At 40.3% G+C, this 22,021-nt stretch overlaps 1 protein-coding gene across 1 annotated transcript; it reads left to right on the forward strand.

Moving 5' to 3' along the window:
* Window positions 1–7,058: 7,058 nt before the first annotated feature.
* Window positions 7,059–20,236, forward strand: gucy1a1 (guanylate cyclase 1 soluble subunit alpha 1). The gene is made up of 8 exons (XM_082163739.1): window positions 7,059–8,068; window positions 8,271–8,329; window positions 8,723–8,811; window positions 8,896–9,611; window positions 11,422–11,907; window positions 12,922–13,065; window positions 13,770–13,924; window positions 18,944–20,236. The coding sequence occupies exons 1-8, from the start codon at window positions 7,835–7,837 to the stop codon at window positions 19,113–19,115; spliced, it is 2,055 nt and encodes a 684-aa protein (XP_082019865.1). The 5' UTR covers window positions 7,059–7,834; the 3' UTR covers window positions 19,116–20,236.
* The last annotated feature ends 1,785 nt before the right edge of the window (window positions 20,237–22,021 follow it).

Genomic DNA, 22,021 nt, shown 5'->3' on the forward strand with positions numbered 1-22,021 from the left:
CTTTATATCATTGGTTGAACCTATCATGAATGAATCTAGACTTTTTGAACTGGACACAATGTACTCCTCAGAACATGACCAAGTTAAGGCCCATTATACTTCAAATGAACTGTGATGCAATTTCGAACAAACTCAGGCCAAAACGTTGTTCATTTAGAGTTTGAATCTTGATTTCGAAGCGGCTTTCCAAAGCGAACTTTCCGGAAAAGTTCAGCTGCTAACTACCTTTCGAACTGCCAATTAAGCAGTACACGACAAAATTACAGTGCGCTTATAATAAACAGTTCATTAACGTTCGTTGGTGTCGATGCTAATATCGCTGTAGTCATTGTTAGTTATTGCTTTTTGTGTAGATGGGCCTTTATAATATAATAATATTAATAGTATTTATTAAATATGAGGCAGATATTGATGTATGATGTCTAAATATATTCCCTTGTGTCTTTCACTCAACATGGCATTTTTGTCCAGAAGGATGCCTTTGTTGTGGAATAGAGATAATTATTACAATATTTAAATCTGTTTTTGTACAAATCTGCCACTTCAAAGGTCAATTTTTTTTTAAGGACAAACATTTATCAAGAAAATTTTTGTTTTCAGGTAGCTACTACAAGTTTTTGTTCCTGAGCATTTAACTGGTATATATATATCTTTTCTAAAGAGACAAACCTGATAAATGAAGGTATTTTTCTGCTCTGTAGTGCTCCTTATGACCATATGGCACCTCACAGTTTGCTGGACAAACACTCCTCGTATTTGTGCTTCTAGAGACAGCTGTGTCCACACATAGACACAGACCATCACTGTTTTTTTTTTTTTTTCACTCTCCTGATGTGCAGCCTTGCATCTCAGGTTGCTATTTGGATGTGTAGTTGTCACTCTCCATGTGGTTCCCTTTGCCCTTCTCCTCCAAGTAAACACAGCACCAGTGCTCCAGTCTTAAAAGGTCTGGTCATGGGCCGAACACTGTGGGAAACCTAAGATTGTTTATCATGGTTACCTTTTAAGAGCATGGGCTGGCAGCCGTGTGCCTTTTTTGTAAACACATGACGTGGGGTTGTAACATTGGTGAAACGAAACTGTGATAAATCCCTCTTCTATATGTGTAAACATGCCATGCAGTGACAGCGGCACAGGTACGACGTAAAAGGGGAATTAGTTTACAGAGGGTTTAGTTTATGTTTAAAATGTGTTGCGACTCATAAATGGTGCCTATATGTAGCTGATTTGTTAGGAGGGAAATGTGTGGTAAAGTAAGCATCATCTGATATACTGATATTCCTCTTCACTGCATAGTACATTCTTCCATACTGAGCTCAGGATGGCCATATTAGGAGACAAATGAAACAATGTGGTTTATTCCCTTTTCAAATCTTTGTTTAAACTTCACTTAATTTATTAGAAAAATACTAGATGTTCCTTTGTGAATCCCTTACCAAGCCTCAAGTTTCTTATACAAAATGACCAGGGGCCGTATTCACAAAACATCTTAAGGCTTAAAGTAGCTCCCAACTTGTCAATTTAAGAGAAACCCCACACTTAGCTTAAGATTTCTCTCTGTTCCTCTCTGTTAAAAGTTGGTCTCAGCAGCTTTGTGAATAGGTTGTAAGAGGAAACACTTACCTAAGAACTTTTACTTTTATTTAGGAGATCTCTTAGTAAATTTAAATATTGTGTGAATATGGCCCTATATTGATTAACCAAATAAAACGCGATGGAGGTTTAGCAAATCAAATGTCATTTTTATTTATTTATTTAATTTTTTTACTTTTACTAAATTATAACTATAAATTATAATATAAAATAATACATCTGTATCAGCTGTTAACATCTAAATTAATTGATTTGATTCAAATCAACAATATTATTTAATATCACTGAATCAACTTAAATTAATTAGGTTACACCAACAAAACCGCTGTTTTCTGCAGAGCAGCTCTATAGCTGATCTGACTTTGTTTTATAATTGACTGAACTGAATTGAATCAACATTTAACTCACTCAAGCTGAATAGCAACACAATTGTCTGATGCTTTTAGCTGAAATAAACACAAGTTTAAACATTCATTGAATTGAACTGAATCAACACTGAACAAGCTGAATAATGACACTGTTGTCCTCTGTGGAGCTGCTTCACAACAGAATTTGTCATATTTGATGAAGTTTGCATTCAAGTGTTTGTAGAACAGCTCTTTATTAAGAAGGCCTGAAAGATGGAGAAAGAGCCACACCAGTACCTTTCCTCAACTCTCTCTATTATTTAAGCTTTTAAATGTGTTTGTGATGTTTCAGCGTGAGAATGCTCCAGAGGAAGGTCTCCTGCGGTGCTCACTGCAAAGTGCCCTCAATTTATCTATGGATAAGTGTTTTGGGCATCTACTGTACCGTCATTTGATTTAGGTTAACATAATCAGCACTTTGACTTTGCATTGCAATGATTGGTTTGGTACAATTATTTTTAGACCTCTACATTATGTGGGTCAGGAAAAAAAGATAAAAAGACAAAAAATGTTTTGTGTGCTTAGACCGAGCTACTTTTACCACTACTACTAGTGCTAAAAATAATAACAGTAATCACACTGGTGTTGTAATAAACTGAGCTGTCAGGGGCCAGTCTGCCTACAGAACATTAATGAATGTCCTCATCATGCTGTTTTGCTCCTCTAAAGAATAAATGAGCTCCTGCAAAACTGATTGCAGCAAGGGGCCCATAAACAGGATCAAAATCCTTTGAGGTATACAACAATGTTTTAATGAGCGCTTTCAAAATTGCGATGTGTGGTACTGTATGTAACATTGTGCTTTACATACATTTGCACTTTCAAAAAGTTGGTCAGTTCATGCTACTGTTCTGCATGGCAGTGATCATGCAAGCATATAAGAAGGGATACAATTAGAGAGAAAATATTCCCTTGGAGAAAGAATATTTTAGTCACATTGTTGGACTCAGTTAAACATTTCTCCTGGTGGAGGGTGTGTTGCTATGGCATTGAGCAATGACATTCTAGTCACACACATACACAAACTCCCAGTGCTGCTCGAAACCATCATTGCGTTCATAAATACGTGACAGGATTACATAATGATTCAAAATCCTTCCATGGATATTGCAGAGACTAATCTTGTGGAAGAGTGGAAGTCTGTAAATGACAGTTTTGCACTCGGCCTGTAAAGTTCATCTACAGTACACAGACCTCTGATTGATTTTTTTTTTCAATTGTGGTTGGAGCAATTTGACAAAATATTGACACAAATGAACGTTTATCGATAAGATTTATGTAACATTCATTATTTTGAAACATTTGAAAAACATTCCTGTTCTGTTATTTCTCTCATCATTTTAACTAAATATCAATTTATGCCATGGGTATTCATTTCATTCCATGTTTTCACACAATTTCTAGTCCAAGGTCAAAACACAGTTGCCTGCCTGCGAAATCCACTGCTCAGTTTGTGGCACATTCTCAAGAATGAGATAAAAAAAAAAAGAGATCAAATGAATGAAGTGTTGGCTTGGAGTATCATTCAGAGTGCTTCATGTTCAGTATTGTTTTCTGTGTTGTTAAGGGCTCCTAATGGCAAACTCCCTTTCAACACGAGTCCTGCTCAGCCATCCACACATCTCTGGATTATGAGATTGTCAATGACTCAGAGCAAACATCCTTTTCAGCTACAAGGACCCTTGGGTCATGTAATCTTCTTCTATTAGAAGTAGAATTGGCGGGAGAGTGTCATGTGTCATTTATGGTAGGAAAAATTATTTCAAGGCTCTGAGGATACACCTATGATGTTCTTTGAATAAATTCAAAAGCAGTAGACGGTGCCAGAGGGTGTGTGTGTGTGTGTGTGTGTGTGTGTGTGTGTGTGTGGTCCAGGTACTCATATGTCCTCATTATGTCCCCAATTTATATACATCTTTTGTGAATGGGCAAATAACACAAAGACACACACACCTGCTCTTGTTCTGTTGGCCCTTTCTCAGCTGTTTGTGTCATCAGTTGCAGAGAGGTTTGTTCCCTTTGCCACCTCTGAAGAATGAGTCACGCTGCTTTACACAGGATTTTGGACCTGATGCATTGCTATGGAAGCCACCTAGCCAATCAGCAACCTCCCCGACGGCACTGACCAAAACAAACTTCTAAATCAATTCTATCACTCTATTATATTAGGCACAGATCTAGCAATGATTCCAGAATGGCAAATGTCTCACAGCACCCACGGAATTTTAAATTATTCATGCCGGCACCACTGGGAAAATAATAAACTTGTACCAAACATGACGTAGGCTAATGAACTGATGGCATGATTAAATGAGTCTTGCTTGTAACAGTCATGGAGATTGGCGAGTTAATTTATTTAGTGACATTTGGTGGTGAAATATTTGTATTCATGTGTCAGCGCCCTTTGTAACAATCTGTCATTTTAGCTGCAGCTACGTTAACATTTATTGAAAAGACACATAAACAAACTACTGCTATTCTATAAGGGAAAGATAATTCAAATCAAAGCAAGTGCAAAATTGGGTTAAATCTGTAAACAGAGGTTTGTATTGCCAGGATAACAAGAATCAGTTTTGCTCCAAACTTTAATGGTTTTAAAACAATGAATTCTTAATGGAGTGCTATTTTAGCATGATACTGGGTATTTGTCTATGCATAGAGAGAGAGAGAGAGAGAGAGAGAGAGAGAGAGAGAGAGAGAGAGAGAGAGAGAGAGAGAGAGAGAATATCGAGGACAGAGATGATTATAGCTGGCACTATAGCTTTCAAAGTATGTGGGCACAGACAGAATCAGAGCTTGACATCACGCAACTAAGAAGTGCCACCAATGACAAATGAGGATAAACTAACAAGTAAACAAATGTCTCATCTCTCTTTTCCATCTTTATCTTTCTTCTATGCCTTCTTCCCAAATTAAACTTGGGCTCTGTGTTGGCAGCTCGAGTAGCTGATAAGAAGAAAAATCTTTTTTTTTAATGCTGATGAGTAGCCAGTGATTACATAATGATCACATAGATACAGTATAATCAAAGCCAATATCACATAAACATACAGAATGTGCACAGAAAACACATAAGCAACCATACAAGTAAACAACCGAAAGCATATGCATAACTCAAAGTGTCTTAAAAAAGTACTGGCATGGCATCATGCATTGACAAATCTGTGGCCATTAGGTGGCTATTAATGTTAATCAGAGGAATGATCACTGCACTCCACCGTAGCTGCTCATGTGATTCCTCTTGTTTGTTAATCAGTGAGCTCTTCTGGAGCTAATTGAGTCCCATAAACTGATGATGGATTTAAGGGTCTGCAACCTCCAGTTGTCCCAAGATGAAGAAGATGATGATAACAGGTTCCAATACGAACGGCCTTTTAATAATAAACTTCTCAGGTACAGACACCAATGTCATGAAAGTCATGTACTATTTTAAAAATTATCAAGACTGTTGGAACTTTTTTCCTCCCTAATTTGAAGGTTGAAATGCCCTATACTAAATTCAGTTTGAATGGGAAAAGAATGTATAATAGTATCACTATACAATACTTTTTAGTTGATTCCTAAATACTGAGAGCAAATATTTAGTTTACTGAGTAAGAAAAAGTTGGGTTATTTGAGAAAATTTTTATTGTTCATGCATGTCCAAAAGATTCTTCACTGAAAACTCTGAAGATTTCCACAGAAACTGGAACTCCCCTCTTTCAAAATTCTACAGATCCCATGCCTGTTTGTTTATTACATAAAGTATTTTGTAAGGTGGCCGATTTCGGCTTATTTGAATATGTGTTCAGAAACTGATAAGAACAATAGGGGAAAATGGATATAATTTTAGTTCAACACTAAAATACTAGTTCAATAGTAGTGCAATACTATAACTAATGTAAAAACTGCACATAATGTAATAAGTATTACATTGTTGTAATAAAATGTCCATAATGTAATCATTTTCTCAAAATGTAATAAAATCTTGAGCTCATAATATAACAACTTTTACATTTAAAAAAAAAATTACATTATAAACTCACCAAAAACATGTCATATTGTAATAATTGCAATAGCTTTTAAAACATTAAAAATCTAAATAGTCTTAAATTACCTGTGAAATGCTACAGATTTAAATATACATGCAATTATTATTATTATTATTATTAAACAAGGCATTGGTATTCCTTTACAGTACATTTAAACAATCTAAATCCAGTCTTAACCTGCCTACAAAATCCATCACTTTACTAAGTTGTAGTAGAGTAAAGGTGCAAAACATTGTAACACTGTGTTATGTGCCCCTAGAACTATGCTATTCTATAACGTTAGTGATATAATTCACATGAACTTTTATGAATTCTATTGAGAAACCAATGAGAAAGAGGTGAATAAAGAGTCAATGTTCAGAAATTATTAATTATTATTATGTTTTGAACTATGCTGTAGCTGTGTTTTACATTGTGTCAATCTCAAAAATGAGTTTATTTTTAATTATTAAAAAATCCATTATTTTATATGAAAAAGTTAATAATTGTATTTTATTTTATTTTATTTTGTCTTGTATTTGATCAGATAACATTTTAAGCTGTCATGTTAAAATGTGCCCCACACATGTTACAATGTACCCCACCATGTTTTCACATTTCACTTCCATTATTTTGGGGTAAATAAAGAAAAAAAAGCGTACACTGTATTCATGAAACAAAACCGCATAATTGTAAAAGACATGACTGTGTGAAATTTATGTGGGAATAATAAGTAAAAACTTTATATGGATTTACACAAACTGAGAAAATCAAAAAGTGTTGCCCCACTCTCCCCCTGTGCAATAGTGTGAAATATCTGCCCTTATTTTAGACTAAAATATAAAAATATATGATTTTTTTGTTTTTGTTTTGTTTTTAGTGGTTAAAGACATATTTGTTTGTTATGAAATCAAATATGTTGTTTCTCCAAATAATTAGGTTCATTCAACTGGAATCTAGCATGATCTCTTGAACTCGATGCTCCTCATTAGTCTGACAAGTCCTGGCTGTCTGTTAAGGAAAGGGACCCATGAAAGAATGCAATGCCTTGAGACACTTACATAACATCTATTTGCTACTGTAATGAGTAACATGGCAATTTATGTTGGCGAGAAACTGGGCAGACATCTGGTGGCCCAAAACGGAGCATGTGTCCAAATTGTTCGTTTCTGAGAGGATGCATGACACAGATCCAAGTGCGATATGTTGAGAGCGTTTCCTATTGGAAACGTTTCAGTTGGAATCCGAATTAAATCAAACGTGATGTTGCATAATAATCCAACGGATAGGGTTAAACTATACAGTATGTGACATTTAAATATTTGCTAGACGTCGCTAAAAGCATATCAAATGAGCTGAGGATCGAGCAAACACTCGGTGCAGAACGGCAGTCCTCTAAAATAACCAGCCAATCCATTGGATGATGCGCATGGTACATAGCATCTCCAGGAGAATATCACGCATCTCCAGACGAGTATTATACATCTTTTAGGAGCTCTGTCTGCCAGTGCATCCATTGGCTAGCTGGAGGTTTCCACTAGTGCTTGTGATTGGCCATACTTAATGATCCTTGGCTCATCATTTGCCCCTGTAATTTACTATGAATATTGTATGCAGGCGGAATAGCTGCTGATAAGTTTGAAATAGCTTGGTACTGGAGAAGACGTGTGCGTGCGGGCAAAATATATTTCCTTGCTGGGCTGAGATTTTTCCATCACCTAGGATGCTTCTATCCTGTATTCGGATGGGCATGAATGGTCTCAGTCGGATATTCACAATGTAGATATTTTTGCTGGATGTTTGGTGAGGACTATTTTGCAAATAATGTTTTGCGCTAAACTGAAGGATCTTAAGATTTCGGGTGAATGCCCCTTTTCTATGGCCGTGGGAAATGAGGAACCTGCGGACTTTGAGGAAAGCAATGCGGTGAATGTTGTGCCAGTATCCAGAGAGGTGCAGGGTAATATCGCAAACATTCTGCCAAAACGCAAAATAAGCCGGAGCAAAGTTAATCTGCATTCACTGGGCGAGAGCATCCGAAAGCTGGTGTGCCCGGAGGTAAATTCATGTTTAATTCACCTGATGATATTTTGCAGCAGATTCTTATACGTTGGATTGGAAAATCTGTTTAATTTCTGCGTTTTGCTTGCAAAGCGCGCAAAGAGAAATGTGCAAGGCAGACAAACGACAGTTAATAATTACAATATCAAATGCACACACGATATGGTATGCTATATGAAATGTTATATTTTTCTTTTAGTTCGAGAAATTGCGAAATGCATTGTTCAGAGTTATGAAACAGCAGATAGACATGAGTTGGTAAGATGTTTTTTTTCCCCTTTCATTATAATATGTTGCCTTACATCTGTTAATGTTGACCATGTATTATACAATTGTCCTTGTATCATTCTATTTTTAATTTTGCCAATTTGTCGACCATTTACTGTTGTAGAGATTGTTTGAATATTGTTTTCATTCTTATGACAAAGTATTTCATTATTGTTTTCCACATTGTTTTATGTTATATTCCATACAATATTTTCAATGATATGGTCTATAAATGTTGTCAATGTGAATTATTATATAACATTATATTATATTATATTATATTTTCCTAGTTCAGCCTAAAGTTCAAAAGTGCTCTGATGTTGTTCTCCTTGTTTCATTCTACATATTCATTTATTGACTATATGTTTTAATATGTGTCCAAAGCCCTGTAGCATGCAGTTCTGATGGATCTCAGACACTGGACAATGCTGAACAATTATCCGATGTCATGAGAAACTACTCACTTAAAACAGGTAAGAAGAGGCATTAAAATGTTTATATATTCATTAATATTAATTACATTTTTAATGAATTGTATTTTTCACATTAAATCCAAGGTATCCCCATGGATGCACTAAAGATCTCTCTGGGACTGGAGGTGTTTCGGGACTGTTATGAGGAGGATGGTCATATTCTCAGAGTGGTGGGGGGAGCTCTCCATGATTTTCTCAACAGCTTTAATGTTCTCTTAAAGCAAAGCACACTGCCCACCCCTGAGGTACAGCGTTACATCCACCAAGCATCCATCCTCTGCCTGGACAAAGATCCAGGACTCCTGACAGTCTATTACTTCAACCCCCTCCCCACCACTGAGCTCTTCTTCTCGGGTATCATCCAGGCGGCAGCGTGTTTGCTCTACTGCACACGGGTGGAGGTCAGAATGGATGTTGGGCGTAAAGACAGTGGTGCTCTACAGGCCAGTCATCAGCCCCATCTGTTGTACTCGGTGGTAGTGAGAGATGGCAGGAGCCTCACACCAAGCCCCATGAGGACACACTCGTCTGGAGACATCCCTCTCTCGCTGCTCTACTCTACTTTTCCATTCCACATTCTCCTGGATCAGGAAATGGTCCTGATGCAGATTGGAGATGGTTTGAGAAGGAGGCTTGGGCGATACAGAGATGGTCAAAGGAGACCTGTTTTCAATGAGCACTTTGCCATTGTGTCACCCGAGATACGAGCCAGCTTCCAGGATATTTTGACCATGCTTAACACCCAGTTCATGCTACGGTTGAAACATCATGGAGCGAGCTCTGCTGACAGCCCTGGAAAGGTATTTTTTTGTTGTGCTGATGCTAACAATGGGCCACCAGTTATGTGTGAAATTGCTTACCTGGGACTTTCTAAAATGTCAAGCTTATTGCTTAGCTAAGACAAGCTAAACAAAGTGTGGAAAAACATCTATGTTTGCAACTTTGAATGCAATGTATGCAAGTTTGCATTCACAATGTGAACCTCTGAAGGTCTATGTGTCATTGTATCTCATCGACATGCATCAACGAATAAGAAGAATCAAAGATTGCTTTGGGTTTCATGTTGATTAGACAATTAAAAAGCACAACATGATTTAACTAATCAGTGCAAAGTAATTAGTAGGATTTTTACTCATAGGTTTATCTTCATGCTGATCTGAAATGAGTTTTTATGAGGTGGTTGAGGGGAAATTTATATTGGCAAATCTCAGTTTCTTAGGTTGCAGATGATCAGTATAATAAGGGCAATGCAATAAAGTCCTGTACCACAATTAAATGAACATGGCGCCAAATGTCAAGACGTGGAAGGCCCCTCAAAGGCACAATTAATGAGATCTACCTGATCACATGAAAGGAATTGCACAGCAACCTCATATCTAGATCAATTTAAGAAACAAACAGTACACGTAATATACATAGAGACATTTTAAGGAGTTTTTGCATCCATGTTTCATATAATGTTTAATCTAATGTGCTTTCCTTTATTAGTTACATTTATCTATATCAAGCAGAATTCATTTCAGCTTTACCCCTCTGTAATTTTTGGGAAAAATAGAGGAAGATATTATTATTTTATTAAACAATACTGCACTGAATGGCACATTCATTTTATTTACTTAGACTAAATATCAGTTAATATTCTGCTTTGGGTCCTTTCAAAAACTCAAATTCATATACGGCAGTAGCCGAAAGTGATGTCCGACCTTGGAAAATGTATATCTTTACCCTTTATATAAATATTATTCAAATAATCCTGTAGCTGTAGTTTGCCTTTTTTGCCAAATCATTTTAAATACCTTAACCAAGTTTTGTGCTTTGTTTTTCCTTCGTATCTAAAATATTTTGATAGTTTCATTGAACTTCATAAAAAAACTGATATCCAACATAATTTTTAGACACTACTGTAAGTCAGATCTTTTGGATATACAATACAAAAATGGAATATTTCCAGTGTACACTATAAGATTCTACTGACATAAGATAAATCGACATCAGTCAGCAAATAAATAATTTCCCTAAACAAAACTATGAACTTAGGTAGGTGGTAGGGTCAGGATGACGTTAAGGAGCTTACTTCAAAACAATGTGTAAACTAAGTGCAAATCAAATCCCTTTGAGCAAGATAAATTACATTATATTCAACCCGTTCTCAAGAGAAAATTGCAAACATTTAGCAAATTGGTGGTGAATTCGTATGAATTATTGCAGTTTGTTTTGTCCAAAAATATATATATTTTTAGAAAAAGTAAAAGTCCATTAATAACCACACATCTAAACCTAACCTAACCCTTTAAGCAGATTGTATGAAATCGTATGAATGAGATCGTACAAATTCATACAAATTCGTAAATGCATAAATAGTGCACATGAAGAATAACCATGAAAGTGCCTTGATTAAATTATGTATTATAAAATATTTATTAAGTCAAGTCAAGTCAAGTTTATTTGTATAGCGCTTTTCACAATACAGATTGTATCAAAGCAGCTTCACAGTATTACATTTAAATAATATTTATTAACATAATATATTTATATACATTGGTCACAATTATAGCAAACTTGTCCAAAACCTCTGAATTAATTCCCATCCTCCCAACCCTCTCCTTTTAGCATATGGACCTGAAGGGGCAGATGATCTTCATGTCAGAAATGAGTGCTCTCCTCTTCCTCGGTTCTCCGTGTGTGGATAAGCTGGAGGAATTGACAGGCCGGGGGCTCTACCTCTCTGACATTCCCATCCACAATGCACTACGAGATGTTGTTCTGGTTGGGGAGCAGACCAAGGCCCAAGATGGACTAAAAAAACGACTGGGCAAAGCCAAAGCTGCCCTGGAACAGGCACACCAGGCCCTGGAAGAAGAAAAGAGGCGAACGGTAGAGCTGCTCTTCACGATATTCCCAGGGAACGTCGCCCAGCGTTTGTGGCAGGGACTTCCTGTGCAGGCGAAAAAGTTTGATCATGTCACCATGCTGTTCTCAGATATTGTGGGCTTCACTGCAACCTGTTCACGTTGTACGCCCATGCAGGTGGTAAACATGCTCAGTGAGCTCTACACTAGGTTTGATCACCACTGCGGTGAGCTGGATGTTTATAAGGTGAGTGATATTGTACTTTCGTCCGAACAAATAAATAACACTATTTAGAACATTTCACTGCTTATCAGTAGTGAACTGATAAGTGTTGAATTTTTCATGGATGAATTGTCCTTTGGTTCTATGTTTTTGGCATAGTGTATTAAAACCTTTTTTAGCTTCAAAGTTGCAAAAATGGGGCTGTTTTTTGTTTTATTTGGAGATTGCAAAATATGTTTATCTAGGGGCCCTTGAGATTTTGAGACAATCATTCACCCGAAATCTTTTTCATTTTTCATAATTTCTGACATGCAGGCTCATAAAGTGCTGGGAGGTTGGCTAATGTAATCTGTAGCAGAATTTCCCATACACATGCAGCAGCAGAGATGAATTTCTTGTAAAAGACAGTGGAGGAAAAGTTTAGCTTAGTGTCTGGCTTTGCTTACATTCTTACAGACAGCTATATCCTAAAATAGATTCCCCTCTTGTCTTCTCCCAACATATCTCAGCTGGTTCATGATGTGTGTCTCAAACATCTCCATACTGAATGTGCAATAACAGGGAATTAATGTCTCTCAAGCTGTCAAAATTGTACCATTTTGTTAACGTAAAGTTAGTTTGTTATAGCTGGTTTCAAAATAGCTTACTTTCAACACTGAAACTTCTGCTTTCACGTTGTAAGAAACTGCTGATTTTTTATTTATTTTTTGGTCAAAATTACATCAAATAGTCAGTTAACCTACCGGTAATCCGGTGCATGGCTGGGAATACAAGGGGTGATCTATACAAGGGTAAATATATATATGATCTAATAATAATTATGCAATAATATAATATAATTTATTAATCATAATTAAATTGTTGTCTAAATTCACAACGATTATGTTAATTGGTTTTAACTTATACATGAATGTCACAAGAGAGGCAATTCAGAATATTACGGCAGCCATGAACCTTGAATATACTCAGAGGTGTGTTATGAAATATTTAGCACTCTGCTCTCATAACCTTTCATATGTCCTCATTTGTGCGTTCAAGGTGGAAACCATCGGCGATGCGTACTGTGTAGCTGGAGGATTACACAAAGAGTGTCCGACCCATGCTGTCCAGATTGCTCTCATGGCTCTGAAGATGATGGAATTGTCAGATGAGGTCACGACTCCCATGGGGGAGATCATCAAGGTAAGTGTTTCATCAGGTTTTTCCAAATTATGTGTACAGTTATAGCATGAATAATATGTAATGAGTCAAATGTTCCATATACTTATTATTGTCTTTTATTCTTTTATTCATTTATTAAAATTTCTCTCATTTGTCATGCAAACCTTTACTAGACTGCTGATATTAAACAAAATAATGCAACTGTTTCAACAATGTTGTTCGATGGTAGAATAAAATCGATGCATGACTCATTTACACAGAATGCTTGTACATTTTTGTGCAAACACCCTCACACTACAATGAAAATAATTTTTGACAGGTCACATTTAATGTATCCTATTTTAGGATAAAAAATTGATATGTTCATATTATTCATAACAGTGCAATTGTCACACAGAATAATTGATCAGAATTGGAATTAGACTATTAATACTGCTGCTTTAGACACAAAAATATGAAAAAAAATTTCTTAACAAATGATCTTGGGGAAAAGTAATATTTATGTTTGGTTTGAAGATTGGGTTGAATCTTCTGTATTTTCATCGTTTTAACATGAAATGTATTGGCAAACAATAGACATCAGGAGATGTCAGGAGGCTCAGAAATAGTAATATTACACATAGTTTGAAATAAAGAATTTAAAAAAAGAATATCTGAGAAGAAAGAAGTGAAGCAAAACAATTTTTAATTTTTGTAACAAAGTGCTTGCTTTGTTTTATTCTCAGATGCGTATCGGGATCCACTCTGGCTCGGTTTTGGCAGGTGTGGTTGGTGTTAAAATGCCCCGCTACTGCCTTTTTGGAAATAATGTCACATTAGCCAACAAGTTTGAGTCCTGTAGCCTGCCAAGAAAGATTAACGTCAGTCCCACCACATACAGGTATAAACAGAGACAACTGTCCTGCTTTTTTATTCTGTATACATCACATATTGGCTAAATGTTTTTTGTATTATTATATTTGAATCAGCATGTTTCTAATTCTCTTGTAGTTTTGAGATATAAACAAATATTTAATCTTTAAGTGGGAGTAAAATGATTTGTACACATAAATGAGCTCAACAGCGAGTTCCCCTTCGTCAGCTCACTATGACATACGTAAGAAGTGATTCTGACGAATGGGGATCTCGCTCGAGAGCCTATCTACTTCGAGTGTAACTAAACGAGTCAATGCACATTGGCATGCGATAATTGCACCAGCTGTTGTGCATCGCGGCGTAAGCATATAATGAGCGGTAGGTGCATCGCATCTTTGTCTTTCGCTTCGGAGCCAGGCGGTGAATGCTGTTCCTGCTCTGCAATCTTATCTGAGAGTGTTTTAACTTCAAAAGACGAGTCTGCTTCTTCAGGAGAACGCCTCTTCAAGCTGGTGTTGGTGTTACAGCACAGACAGCGCTGGCCGCAATCTCACAGAGAGCAAAACAGCTGTTTTCACAGCTCAGAATGTTGTGCCTTCAATGAGAATGTGAGTGCTCACATCAGGCTTGCACTATCATCCTGTTTGTGTAGCCGCGGTCATCCCTGGGTGCTTCAGCACCAGAGAGAGTAATTTCCTGAAAGAGCATACACTGTTTGACACTGCAACTTTTTCAAGACGTCATTCAAACCGTGTGTTTCTGGATGTGGTCGTTTCCTATCCTCATATGACGGTCACAATTACACACTGCCTGGGCTTAAGCGTGTTGAGACTGCGTTCGTGGGAGGTTCATGTTCTCTCATGAGAGCATGACCACGTCGGCACGTTGTTTTTCTCCCATTCTCGTAAAGGCTTGAGTCGCTCAGCGTGCCGTGTGCCGTCAAGCTGCCGGCTGACAGCGCGGGTTGTCACAGCAACTCAGCGCGCGTTGTTCGGTGCTCTAGATGCGCGGTCGAGACTCAAGTGCCTCAAATGAGGTGGAGTCCCCTTGCCTATTCCCCGATCTAGTTTCTCTTCTTGTGGCCACCAGAAAATGACTACTTTGGCTAATAGCATTGGTGATCTGAGGATTACAGTGAGCTTTCCCCGATGAGACCACCTCCTCGGGCCCCTCATTCCTCTAGCGCATTGCAAACATGCTGAGACTGCGTTCGTTGGTGGTTTATGCTCTCTAACAAGAGCATGACCACGTCAGCACGTTGTTCATCTTGCCTTTCTCATGAGGGCTTGAGCGCTCAGTGTGCCATGTGCCCTCGAGTTTGACAGCTTTCAGATGGGATTACTGGTGCTTCTCATGAGGGACCAAGCATTTCATTCGGGTCTCCAGGGGAAGATTAGATGTTGATCGCTGCATTGGAGAGAGGGCTGTTACGCTCTGGAAATGAAGATGATGCTGAGTTCCCACTGTAATGGTGTGTGTGCTCATGCTGAATCAGATTCAGACTTGACAGCCACACTTTCCCGGGCTACTCTGGGGGCGCAGTGCGATGCGAAATCGCCTTGCCCCGCCCCTGTGCCTGGATGTGTGTGTAAAACTTTGGCAGTATGGAAGCATTTTGGCGCCAATATGGCAAGCCAAACATGCCAAAATCTGCAGAAAAAGTTTTTCCTCTCTCACTACCCTTGGTGGTGGGGCGCCTCTGCTAATTGCAGACCGTCTCTTCCCTGCATGTGATGGCCACCCTACAAGTCTGTGGAAGGCCAAAACACGCAATGCACAAGGGTAGTTCTGAGACGGGGTTGAGCTGTGCATAGTGACTGACCGTGGTTTAAGCCACAGCGCTGGCCCTCGGTTAGACGATGTCCACGCTGGTGGTCCAGAAGCACCCCAGGGCTAAACCTTGCAGAGGAGCTTGTCCCGATGTGTTACCAGAGTCACTCGTGAGCTTCCCCTCAGTCTGTTTGTCGCCAAGGGTGTCAGTAAAATAATATAAATAAAAATTAAAAACTGTCACAGCTAGCTCTATTGTGACGTCGAGCTTTCGCAGGAAGATGGCGCCACCTGTCTCAGCAGCCCTGAGATGGGCGACCCAGAGTCAGCCGCTCTGGGGGGGGGGGTTCGAAAACTAGTCAGGATCTGGTGTGACCACCATTTGCCTCACGCAGTGCAACATATCTCCTTCGCATAGAGTTGATCAGGTTGTTGATTGTGGCCTGTGGAATGTTGGTCCACTCCTCTTCAATGGCTGTGCGACACGGTCCCACTGAAACTTTTTCAGAGGCTCCTGGGGCATATGGCTTCATATGGGACCGCTTCAGCACTGGCTTCACGGCCGAGTCCCGAGATGGGCGTGGCAGAGCAGCATGTACCGGGTGCACGTCACCCCGCACTGTCGCCAAACTCTCAGCCCGTGGTCGGACCCTTAATTTCTATGGGCAGGTACGTACAACGGGCATGCAGTTTTAGGTCTGTGGACGGGGCCTCAACTGCATTGGCAAATCAATTGCCTCGAGTTGCTCACAGTACGCTGTGCGCTGGGCCGCATGCCAGGGATGTGAGGGCCCCATGCTCAAAGTGCCGCTACATGGCAAGCATGTACTTGTCCGTACGGATAGCACTGTGACCGTTGCATACATCAACCGTCAAGGTGGTCTACGCTCCCGCCGCATGTCGCAACTCGCCTGTCATCTCCATGAGGTCGCTTCTTGCCATTCACATTCCTGGCATGCTCAATCGTGCAGCCGACGAGCTCTCATGACAGCTTACGTTTCCAGGAGAGTGGCGTCTCCATCCACAGGTGGTCCAGCTGATATGGGACTTCTTCAGAGCCGCTCAGATAGATCTGTTTGCCTCTCCGTACTCGACCCATTGCCAGTTGCTTTATTTCCTGACCGAGGGGACCCTCGGCATGGATGCACTGGCGCACAGCTGGCCCCGGGGCCTACGAAAGTTTGCGTTTCCCCCAGTGAGCCTTCTCGCACAAACACTGTGCAAAGTCAGGGAGGACGAGGAGCAAGTCTTGTTATTTGCGCTGTATTGGCCCAACTGGACCTGGTTCTCAGAACTTATGCTCCTCGCAACACCCCTCCTTGGCCTATTCCTCTGAGGAAGGACCTGCTTTCTCTGAGACGGGGCACTCAATGGCACCTGCGTCCAGATCTCTGGAAACTCCATGTCTGGTCCCTGGACGGGACGCGGAGGTTCTAGGTGACCTACCCCAGGCGGTATCACTTCTGCTAGAGCCCCCTCAACGAGGCGCCTCTATGCACTGAAGTGGAACCTGTTCGTTGAATGGTGTTCTTCCCCCGAGGATGTCCGATCAGAGTTGTGCTTTCTTTCCTGCAAGATGGGTTGGGGCAAAGGCTGTCTCCCTCCACCCTCAAAGTGTATGTTGCCGCTATCGCTGCACATCACGATGCAGTTGAAGGTACCTTATCGTCAGGTTCCTGAGGGGAGCGATGAAACTGAATCCGCACTGCAGAGCCTTTGAAGCACTGAAGTCAGCTGAGTTAAAGATCCTGTCACTAAAGACAGTGCTCCTGACTGCTCTGGCTTCCATCTAGAGGGTAGGGGACCTGCAAGCATTTTCGGTCGACGAATCGTGCCTAGAATTCGTGCCGGCTAACTCTCACGTTGTCCTGAGACCCCGGCCTGGATACGTGCCCAAGGTTCCTACCACTCCCTTCAGGGACCAGGTAGTGAACCTGCAAGCGCTGCCTTTGGAGGAGCCAGACCCAGCCCTAGCTTTTCTCTGTCCCGTCCGATCCTTGCGGTTATACGTGGACATAACGCAAAGCTTCAGGACCTCAGATCAGCTCTTCGTCTGTTACGGAGGCCAGCAGGAAAGGCTGTCTCCAAGCAGAGGTTAGCCCACTGGATAGTGGTTGCTATTGTCTTGGGATGTCAGTCCTAAGACATGCCTTGCCCGTTCAGGTTGTGAGCACACTCAACTAGAAGTGTTGCTTCCCCCTGGGCGCTGGCTCAAGGTGCCTCGCTGACAGATATATGTAGAACTGCGGGCTGGGCGACACGTAACACGTTCACTAGATTCCATAGTCTCCGTGTAGAGCCGGTATCTTCCCAGGCCTACACTTGTATGCATTGTGGAACTTGTGCTAGGCTGGGTGTCCATATGTAGCAGTTCCTGCAGTGACCCCTTATGTGTATTCCTCCACGATCAGCTCCTCTGCGGACAAGCCCGTGCCTTTCCCTCGACAGAGCCCGCTCTGTCATCTCTGCTGGTGTTCTTTCCCCCCTATAACTTGGCTGGAACCATCCCAGAGACTGCCATATGTTGTACTACCCTGCTTGGCTAGTCCATATGTGTAACCGTCACAGTGCCTCCCTCCGAGGTAGGATGTGGCTCACGCAACGTTCCTTTCCCCAAGGGCACGCTTTCCCAGCGTTATCCAATAAGTCACACTGATTGGGTCTTGTGGAACAGCAGTGACTGACCTTCTCTGCTTAGAGCTTCTACTTTCTGCCCAACACTGCGGTCACGTAGACGTACGTCCCCTTGCCACTGTTGCTGAGCTTCCGCTGTACGGCCGAGTCACAAGTCCGGCCCCTTAGCGGAAAACAAGGATGTGATGCACCTGCCGCTCATTATATGCTCGTGCCGCGATGCACAACATCTGGTGCAATTATCGCATGCCAATGTGCATTGGCTCGTTTAGTTACACTCGAAGTAGATAGGCTCTCGAGCGAGATCCCCATTCGCCAGAATCACTTCTTTCGTACGTCTCCGTTCCCTCCTCGGGGAACGAGGGTTACCATACGTAACCGAGACGTTATTTATTGTACAAGGAAGTGTCAGCAACTATATTAGTTTTACATAAACGTAGACCAGGAACATTCCATCAAATGGATCTGTGTTTTTTTATGTTTAAGAAAGAATAACAAGATTATCCTTATTAAATGATTTCTGGCTGAGCCAAAACATGTATAAGTATTTTCATCATATTTCACTGTGTTACAGCTGATTTTTACTTTGTATACCTTCAAGTGGGCTTTAGGACAATATTTTACTGCTCTCTCTTTTCAGATTGTTAAAAGATTGTCCAGAGTTCATTCTCATCCCCCGGAGAAGAGAGGATCTTCCGCCCAACTTCCCCACTGACATCCCTGGAGTTTGTTACTTTCTCCAGGCTTGTGATCAAAAGATAAGTGCTGCTTCCAGAGGCTGTGCTGCAGAGGAAACTCAGCCCAGTGGATGAAAATACAAAATCTCTCAGACAACGAATGCTGGAAACAGTGGAAACAGTGGTTACAGTGGAAACAGTAAAACTGCCTGTCACTCTGTGTATCGTTTTAGTTGAGCCAGAGGTAGTTTATCATCCAACTGTTGAATGTTGCCAAAAAACGATCAAATAACACTCATTAGAAGGGTTTCATTGAGCACTATGTTTTTCTTAACAGTGGTGTTAAAGGGTTAGTTCACCCAAAAATGAAAATTCTGTCAGTAATTACTCACCCTCATGTTGTTCCAAACCCGTAGGACTTTCGTTCATCTTCGGAACACAAATTAAGATATTTTTGATGAAATCTGAGAGCTGGCTCACTTCTTCATAGGCTGCTAGGTAATCAATATCTGCCATCCCAGAAAAGTGAGTAAAGGCATCGTTAAAATAGTCCAAGTGACGACAGTGGCTCAACCTTAAGTTTATCAAGCAACGAGAATACTTTGTGTGCGAAAAACCCCCCCTAAAATAACGACTTTATTCAACTATTCATTTTCTTCTGAGTGAGTTCACATAGTGTAACAGCACAGCACTTCTGGGTTGTACGTCAGAACATAGGCTCAATATTGGCCAGCATCACACACATGACCAGCGTCGTCCAATAGTGAGCTTAATTTCTGACGTACAACCCAGAAGCGCAGTTCCGAAGATGAACGAAAGTCTTACGGGGTTGGAACAACATGAGGGTGAGTAATTACTGACAGAATAAACATTTTTGGGTGAACTAACCCTTTAAGTATGAGTCCTGTGATTTTGATCGGCTGGACTGTTTTAATAAAGTAATTCGTTTATTTTGACTTCCTTACTATACCAAAAATTTTAAAAGCAAAGAATGTCATCCACATTTGTATCTATAATGAATGATTTCTTTAAACGCTATAGAGTCAAGAGAGTGAATCATTTTATAGTTTAAGGACAACAAGTATCATATCAAATAATCTGAATAGAGCACATCATTGTAGTACACAGTAAAGGGGAAGAAAAGCACACAGTAAAGCATCACCTCAGCAGAGCCCATCCACAATCATTCTTGAACTAAACGTTGTGACATTTCTTTTGTATTGTTATAGATCTGTAATAAACATGCTTTATTGAAATTTTGGTTTGTTGTTGATGTTTCAATGCCACCTGCTCTTTCCATGAAACAAGTGAAAGAGAGACCACATAAAAGATAACACTGTTGCATTATCCTAAATTCTGTGGTCTCTTAAAGGACAAGTTCGGTATTTTACACTTAAAGCCCCGTTTACAGATCGTATCTGATGAAATAGAACGGTTAAGATTAAAATTTGGACACATGCTGCTGTCCCGAGAATTTTAGGTTTATTTCGCTTCCCCCCCCCCCACCCCCACAATGGTTGTCTATATGCACTGGAAGATTCCGTCCTAAAAACACATTAAACTTTCGTTTACAAAGACGTGAAACTCACCGAGTGGTCAGGGGGTGTTCACTGATATGTTCCATCAAAAATCGCTGAAAAAGATGCATTCCAACAGGTTTTATCGTAGTTTTTGTCCAACTCCATTGACTTAATAGGACGTGCTGTGAGACCGCAGCACCTTTACGGTATTACTCCGCCGCTTCTTCTTCTGCTTCTTCTGTGTATTCAATGAAATGCCCGTGGTTTGCTTGCAATTGGCAAAGGTGCATTATCGCCACCAACTGGGCTGGAGTGTCTATTATTCAAGCTCTCAACGGAAGAATCACGGGTGTGACGCGTTTGGCAAAATAGGTCCACAAAAGCGAAATAAACCTAAAATTCTCGGGACAGGAGCATGTGTCCAAATTTTAATCTTAACCGTTCTATTTCATCAGATACGATCTGTAAACAGGGCTTTAAAGGGATAGTTCGCCCAAAAATGATATTTAAGCCATGATTTACTCACCCTCAAGCCGTTCGAGATGTATATGTCAATCTTTTTTCAGACGAACACATTTTCAGTTATTTTAGAAAATGTCTTAGATCTTTCAGTGGTTAGAATGTGAAGCAATGGGGTCCAGCTCGTTGAAGTCCGCAAATGAGCATGCATCCTTCACAAAAGTAATCCATCTGGCTCCAGGGGGATAAACGAAGGCCTTCCGAGGGTAATCCGTGCGGTTTTGTCGTAAAAATATACATATTTAAAACTTTATAAACGAAAATAACTGTCTTCCGGTGGCGGTCGGCGCGCGTTCATGGAGATAGAAGCGTCGTGACGTAGTACGAACGTGACAGCGCAGCCAGAGAGCAGAGCAAAACAAAACTCTACGTTCGTTCTACGTCACGACGCTTCCTACGCTACGTCCTACGTCATATGCCAGCATCCATCTCCGTGAACGCGCGTCGACCGCGACCGGAAGCCAGTTATTTTCGTTTATAAAGTTTTAAATATGTATATTTTTACGACAAAACCGCACGGATTACCCTCGGAAGGCCTTCGTTTATCCCCCTGGAGCCAGATGGATTACTTTTGTGAGGAATGCATGCTCATTTGCGGACTTCAACGAGCTGGACCCCATTGCTTCACATTCTAACCACTGAAAGATCTAAGACATTTTCTAAAATAACTGAAAATGTGTTCGTCTGAAAAAAGATTGACATATACATCTCGAACGGCTTGAGGGTGAGTAAATCATGGGCTAAATATCATTTTTGGGCGAACTATCCCTTTAAGTGTAAAATACCGAACTTGTCCTTTAACATTGTCTTAACATTTTTGAACAGAACATGGGTCATGTGGGGTATTTCCTAAAATCCATGCTTTATAAAAAAGTAATGTGGTGGTAGGCCTATATCAGGTGTACAACACAGAAATGCAGGGGTAATCCTGTCTGTGGCTACCATTTCACACAATCATATAATTTTTTTATTTAATTTTGCTTCTCTACATTCATCACTATT

This window comes from Leuciscus leuciscus (genome assembly GCF_965113295.1).
Source record: "Leuciscus leuciscus genome assembly, chromosome: 3".
NCBI lineage: Eukaryota > Metazoa > Chordata > Actinopteri > Cypriniformes > Leuciscidae > Leuciscus > Leuciscus leuciscus.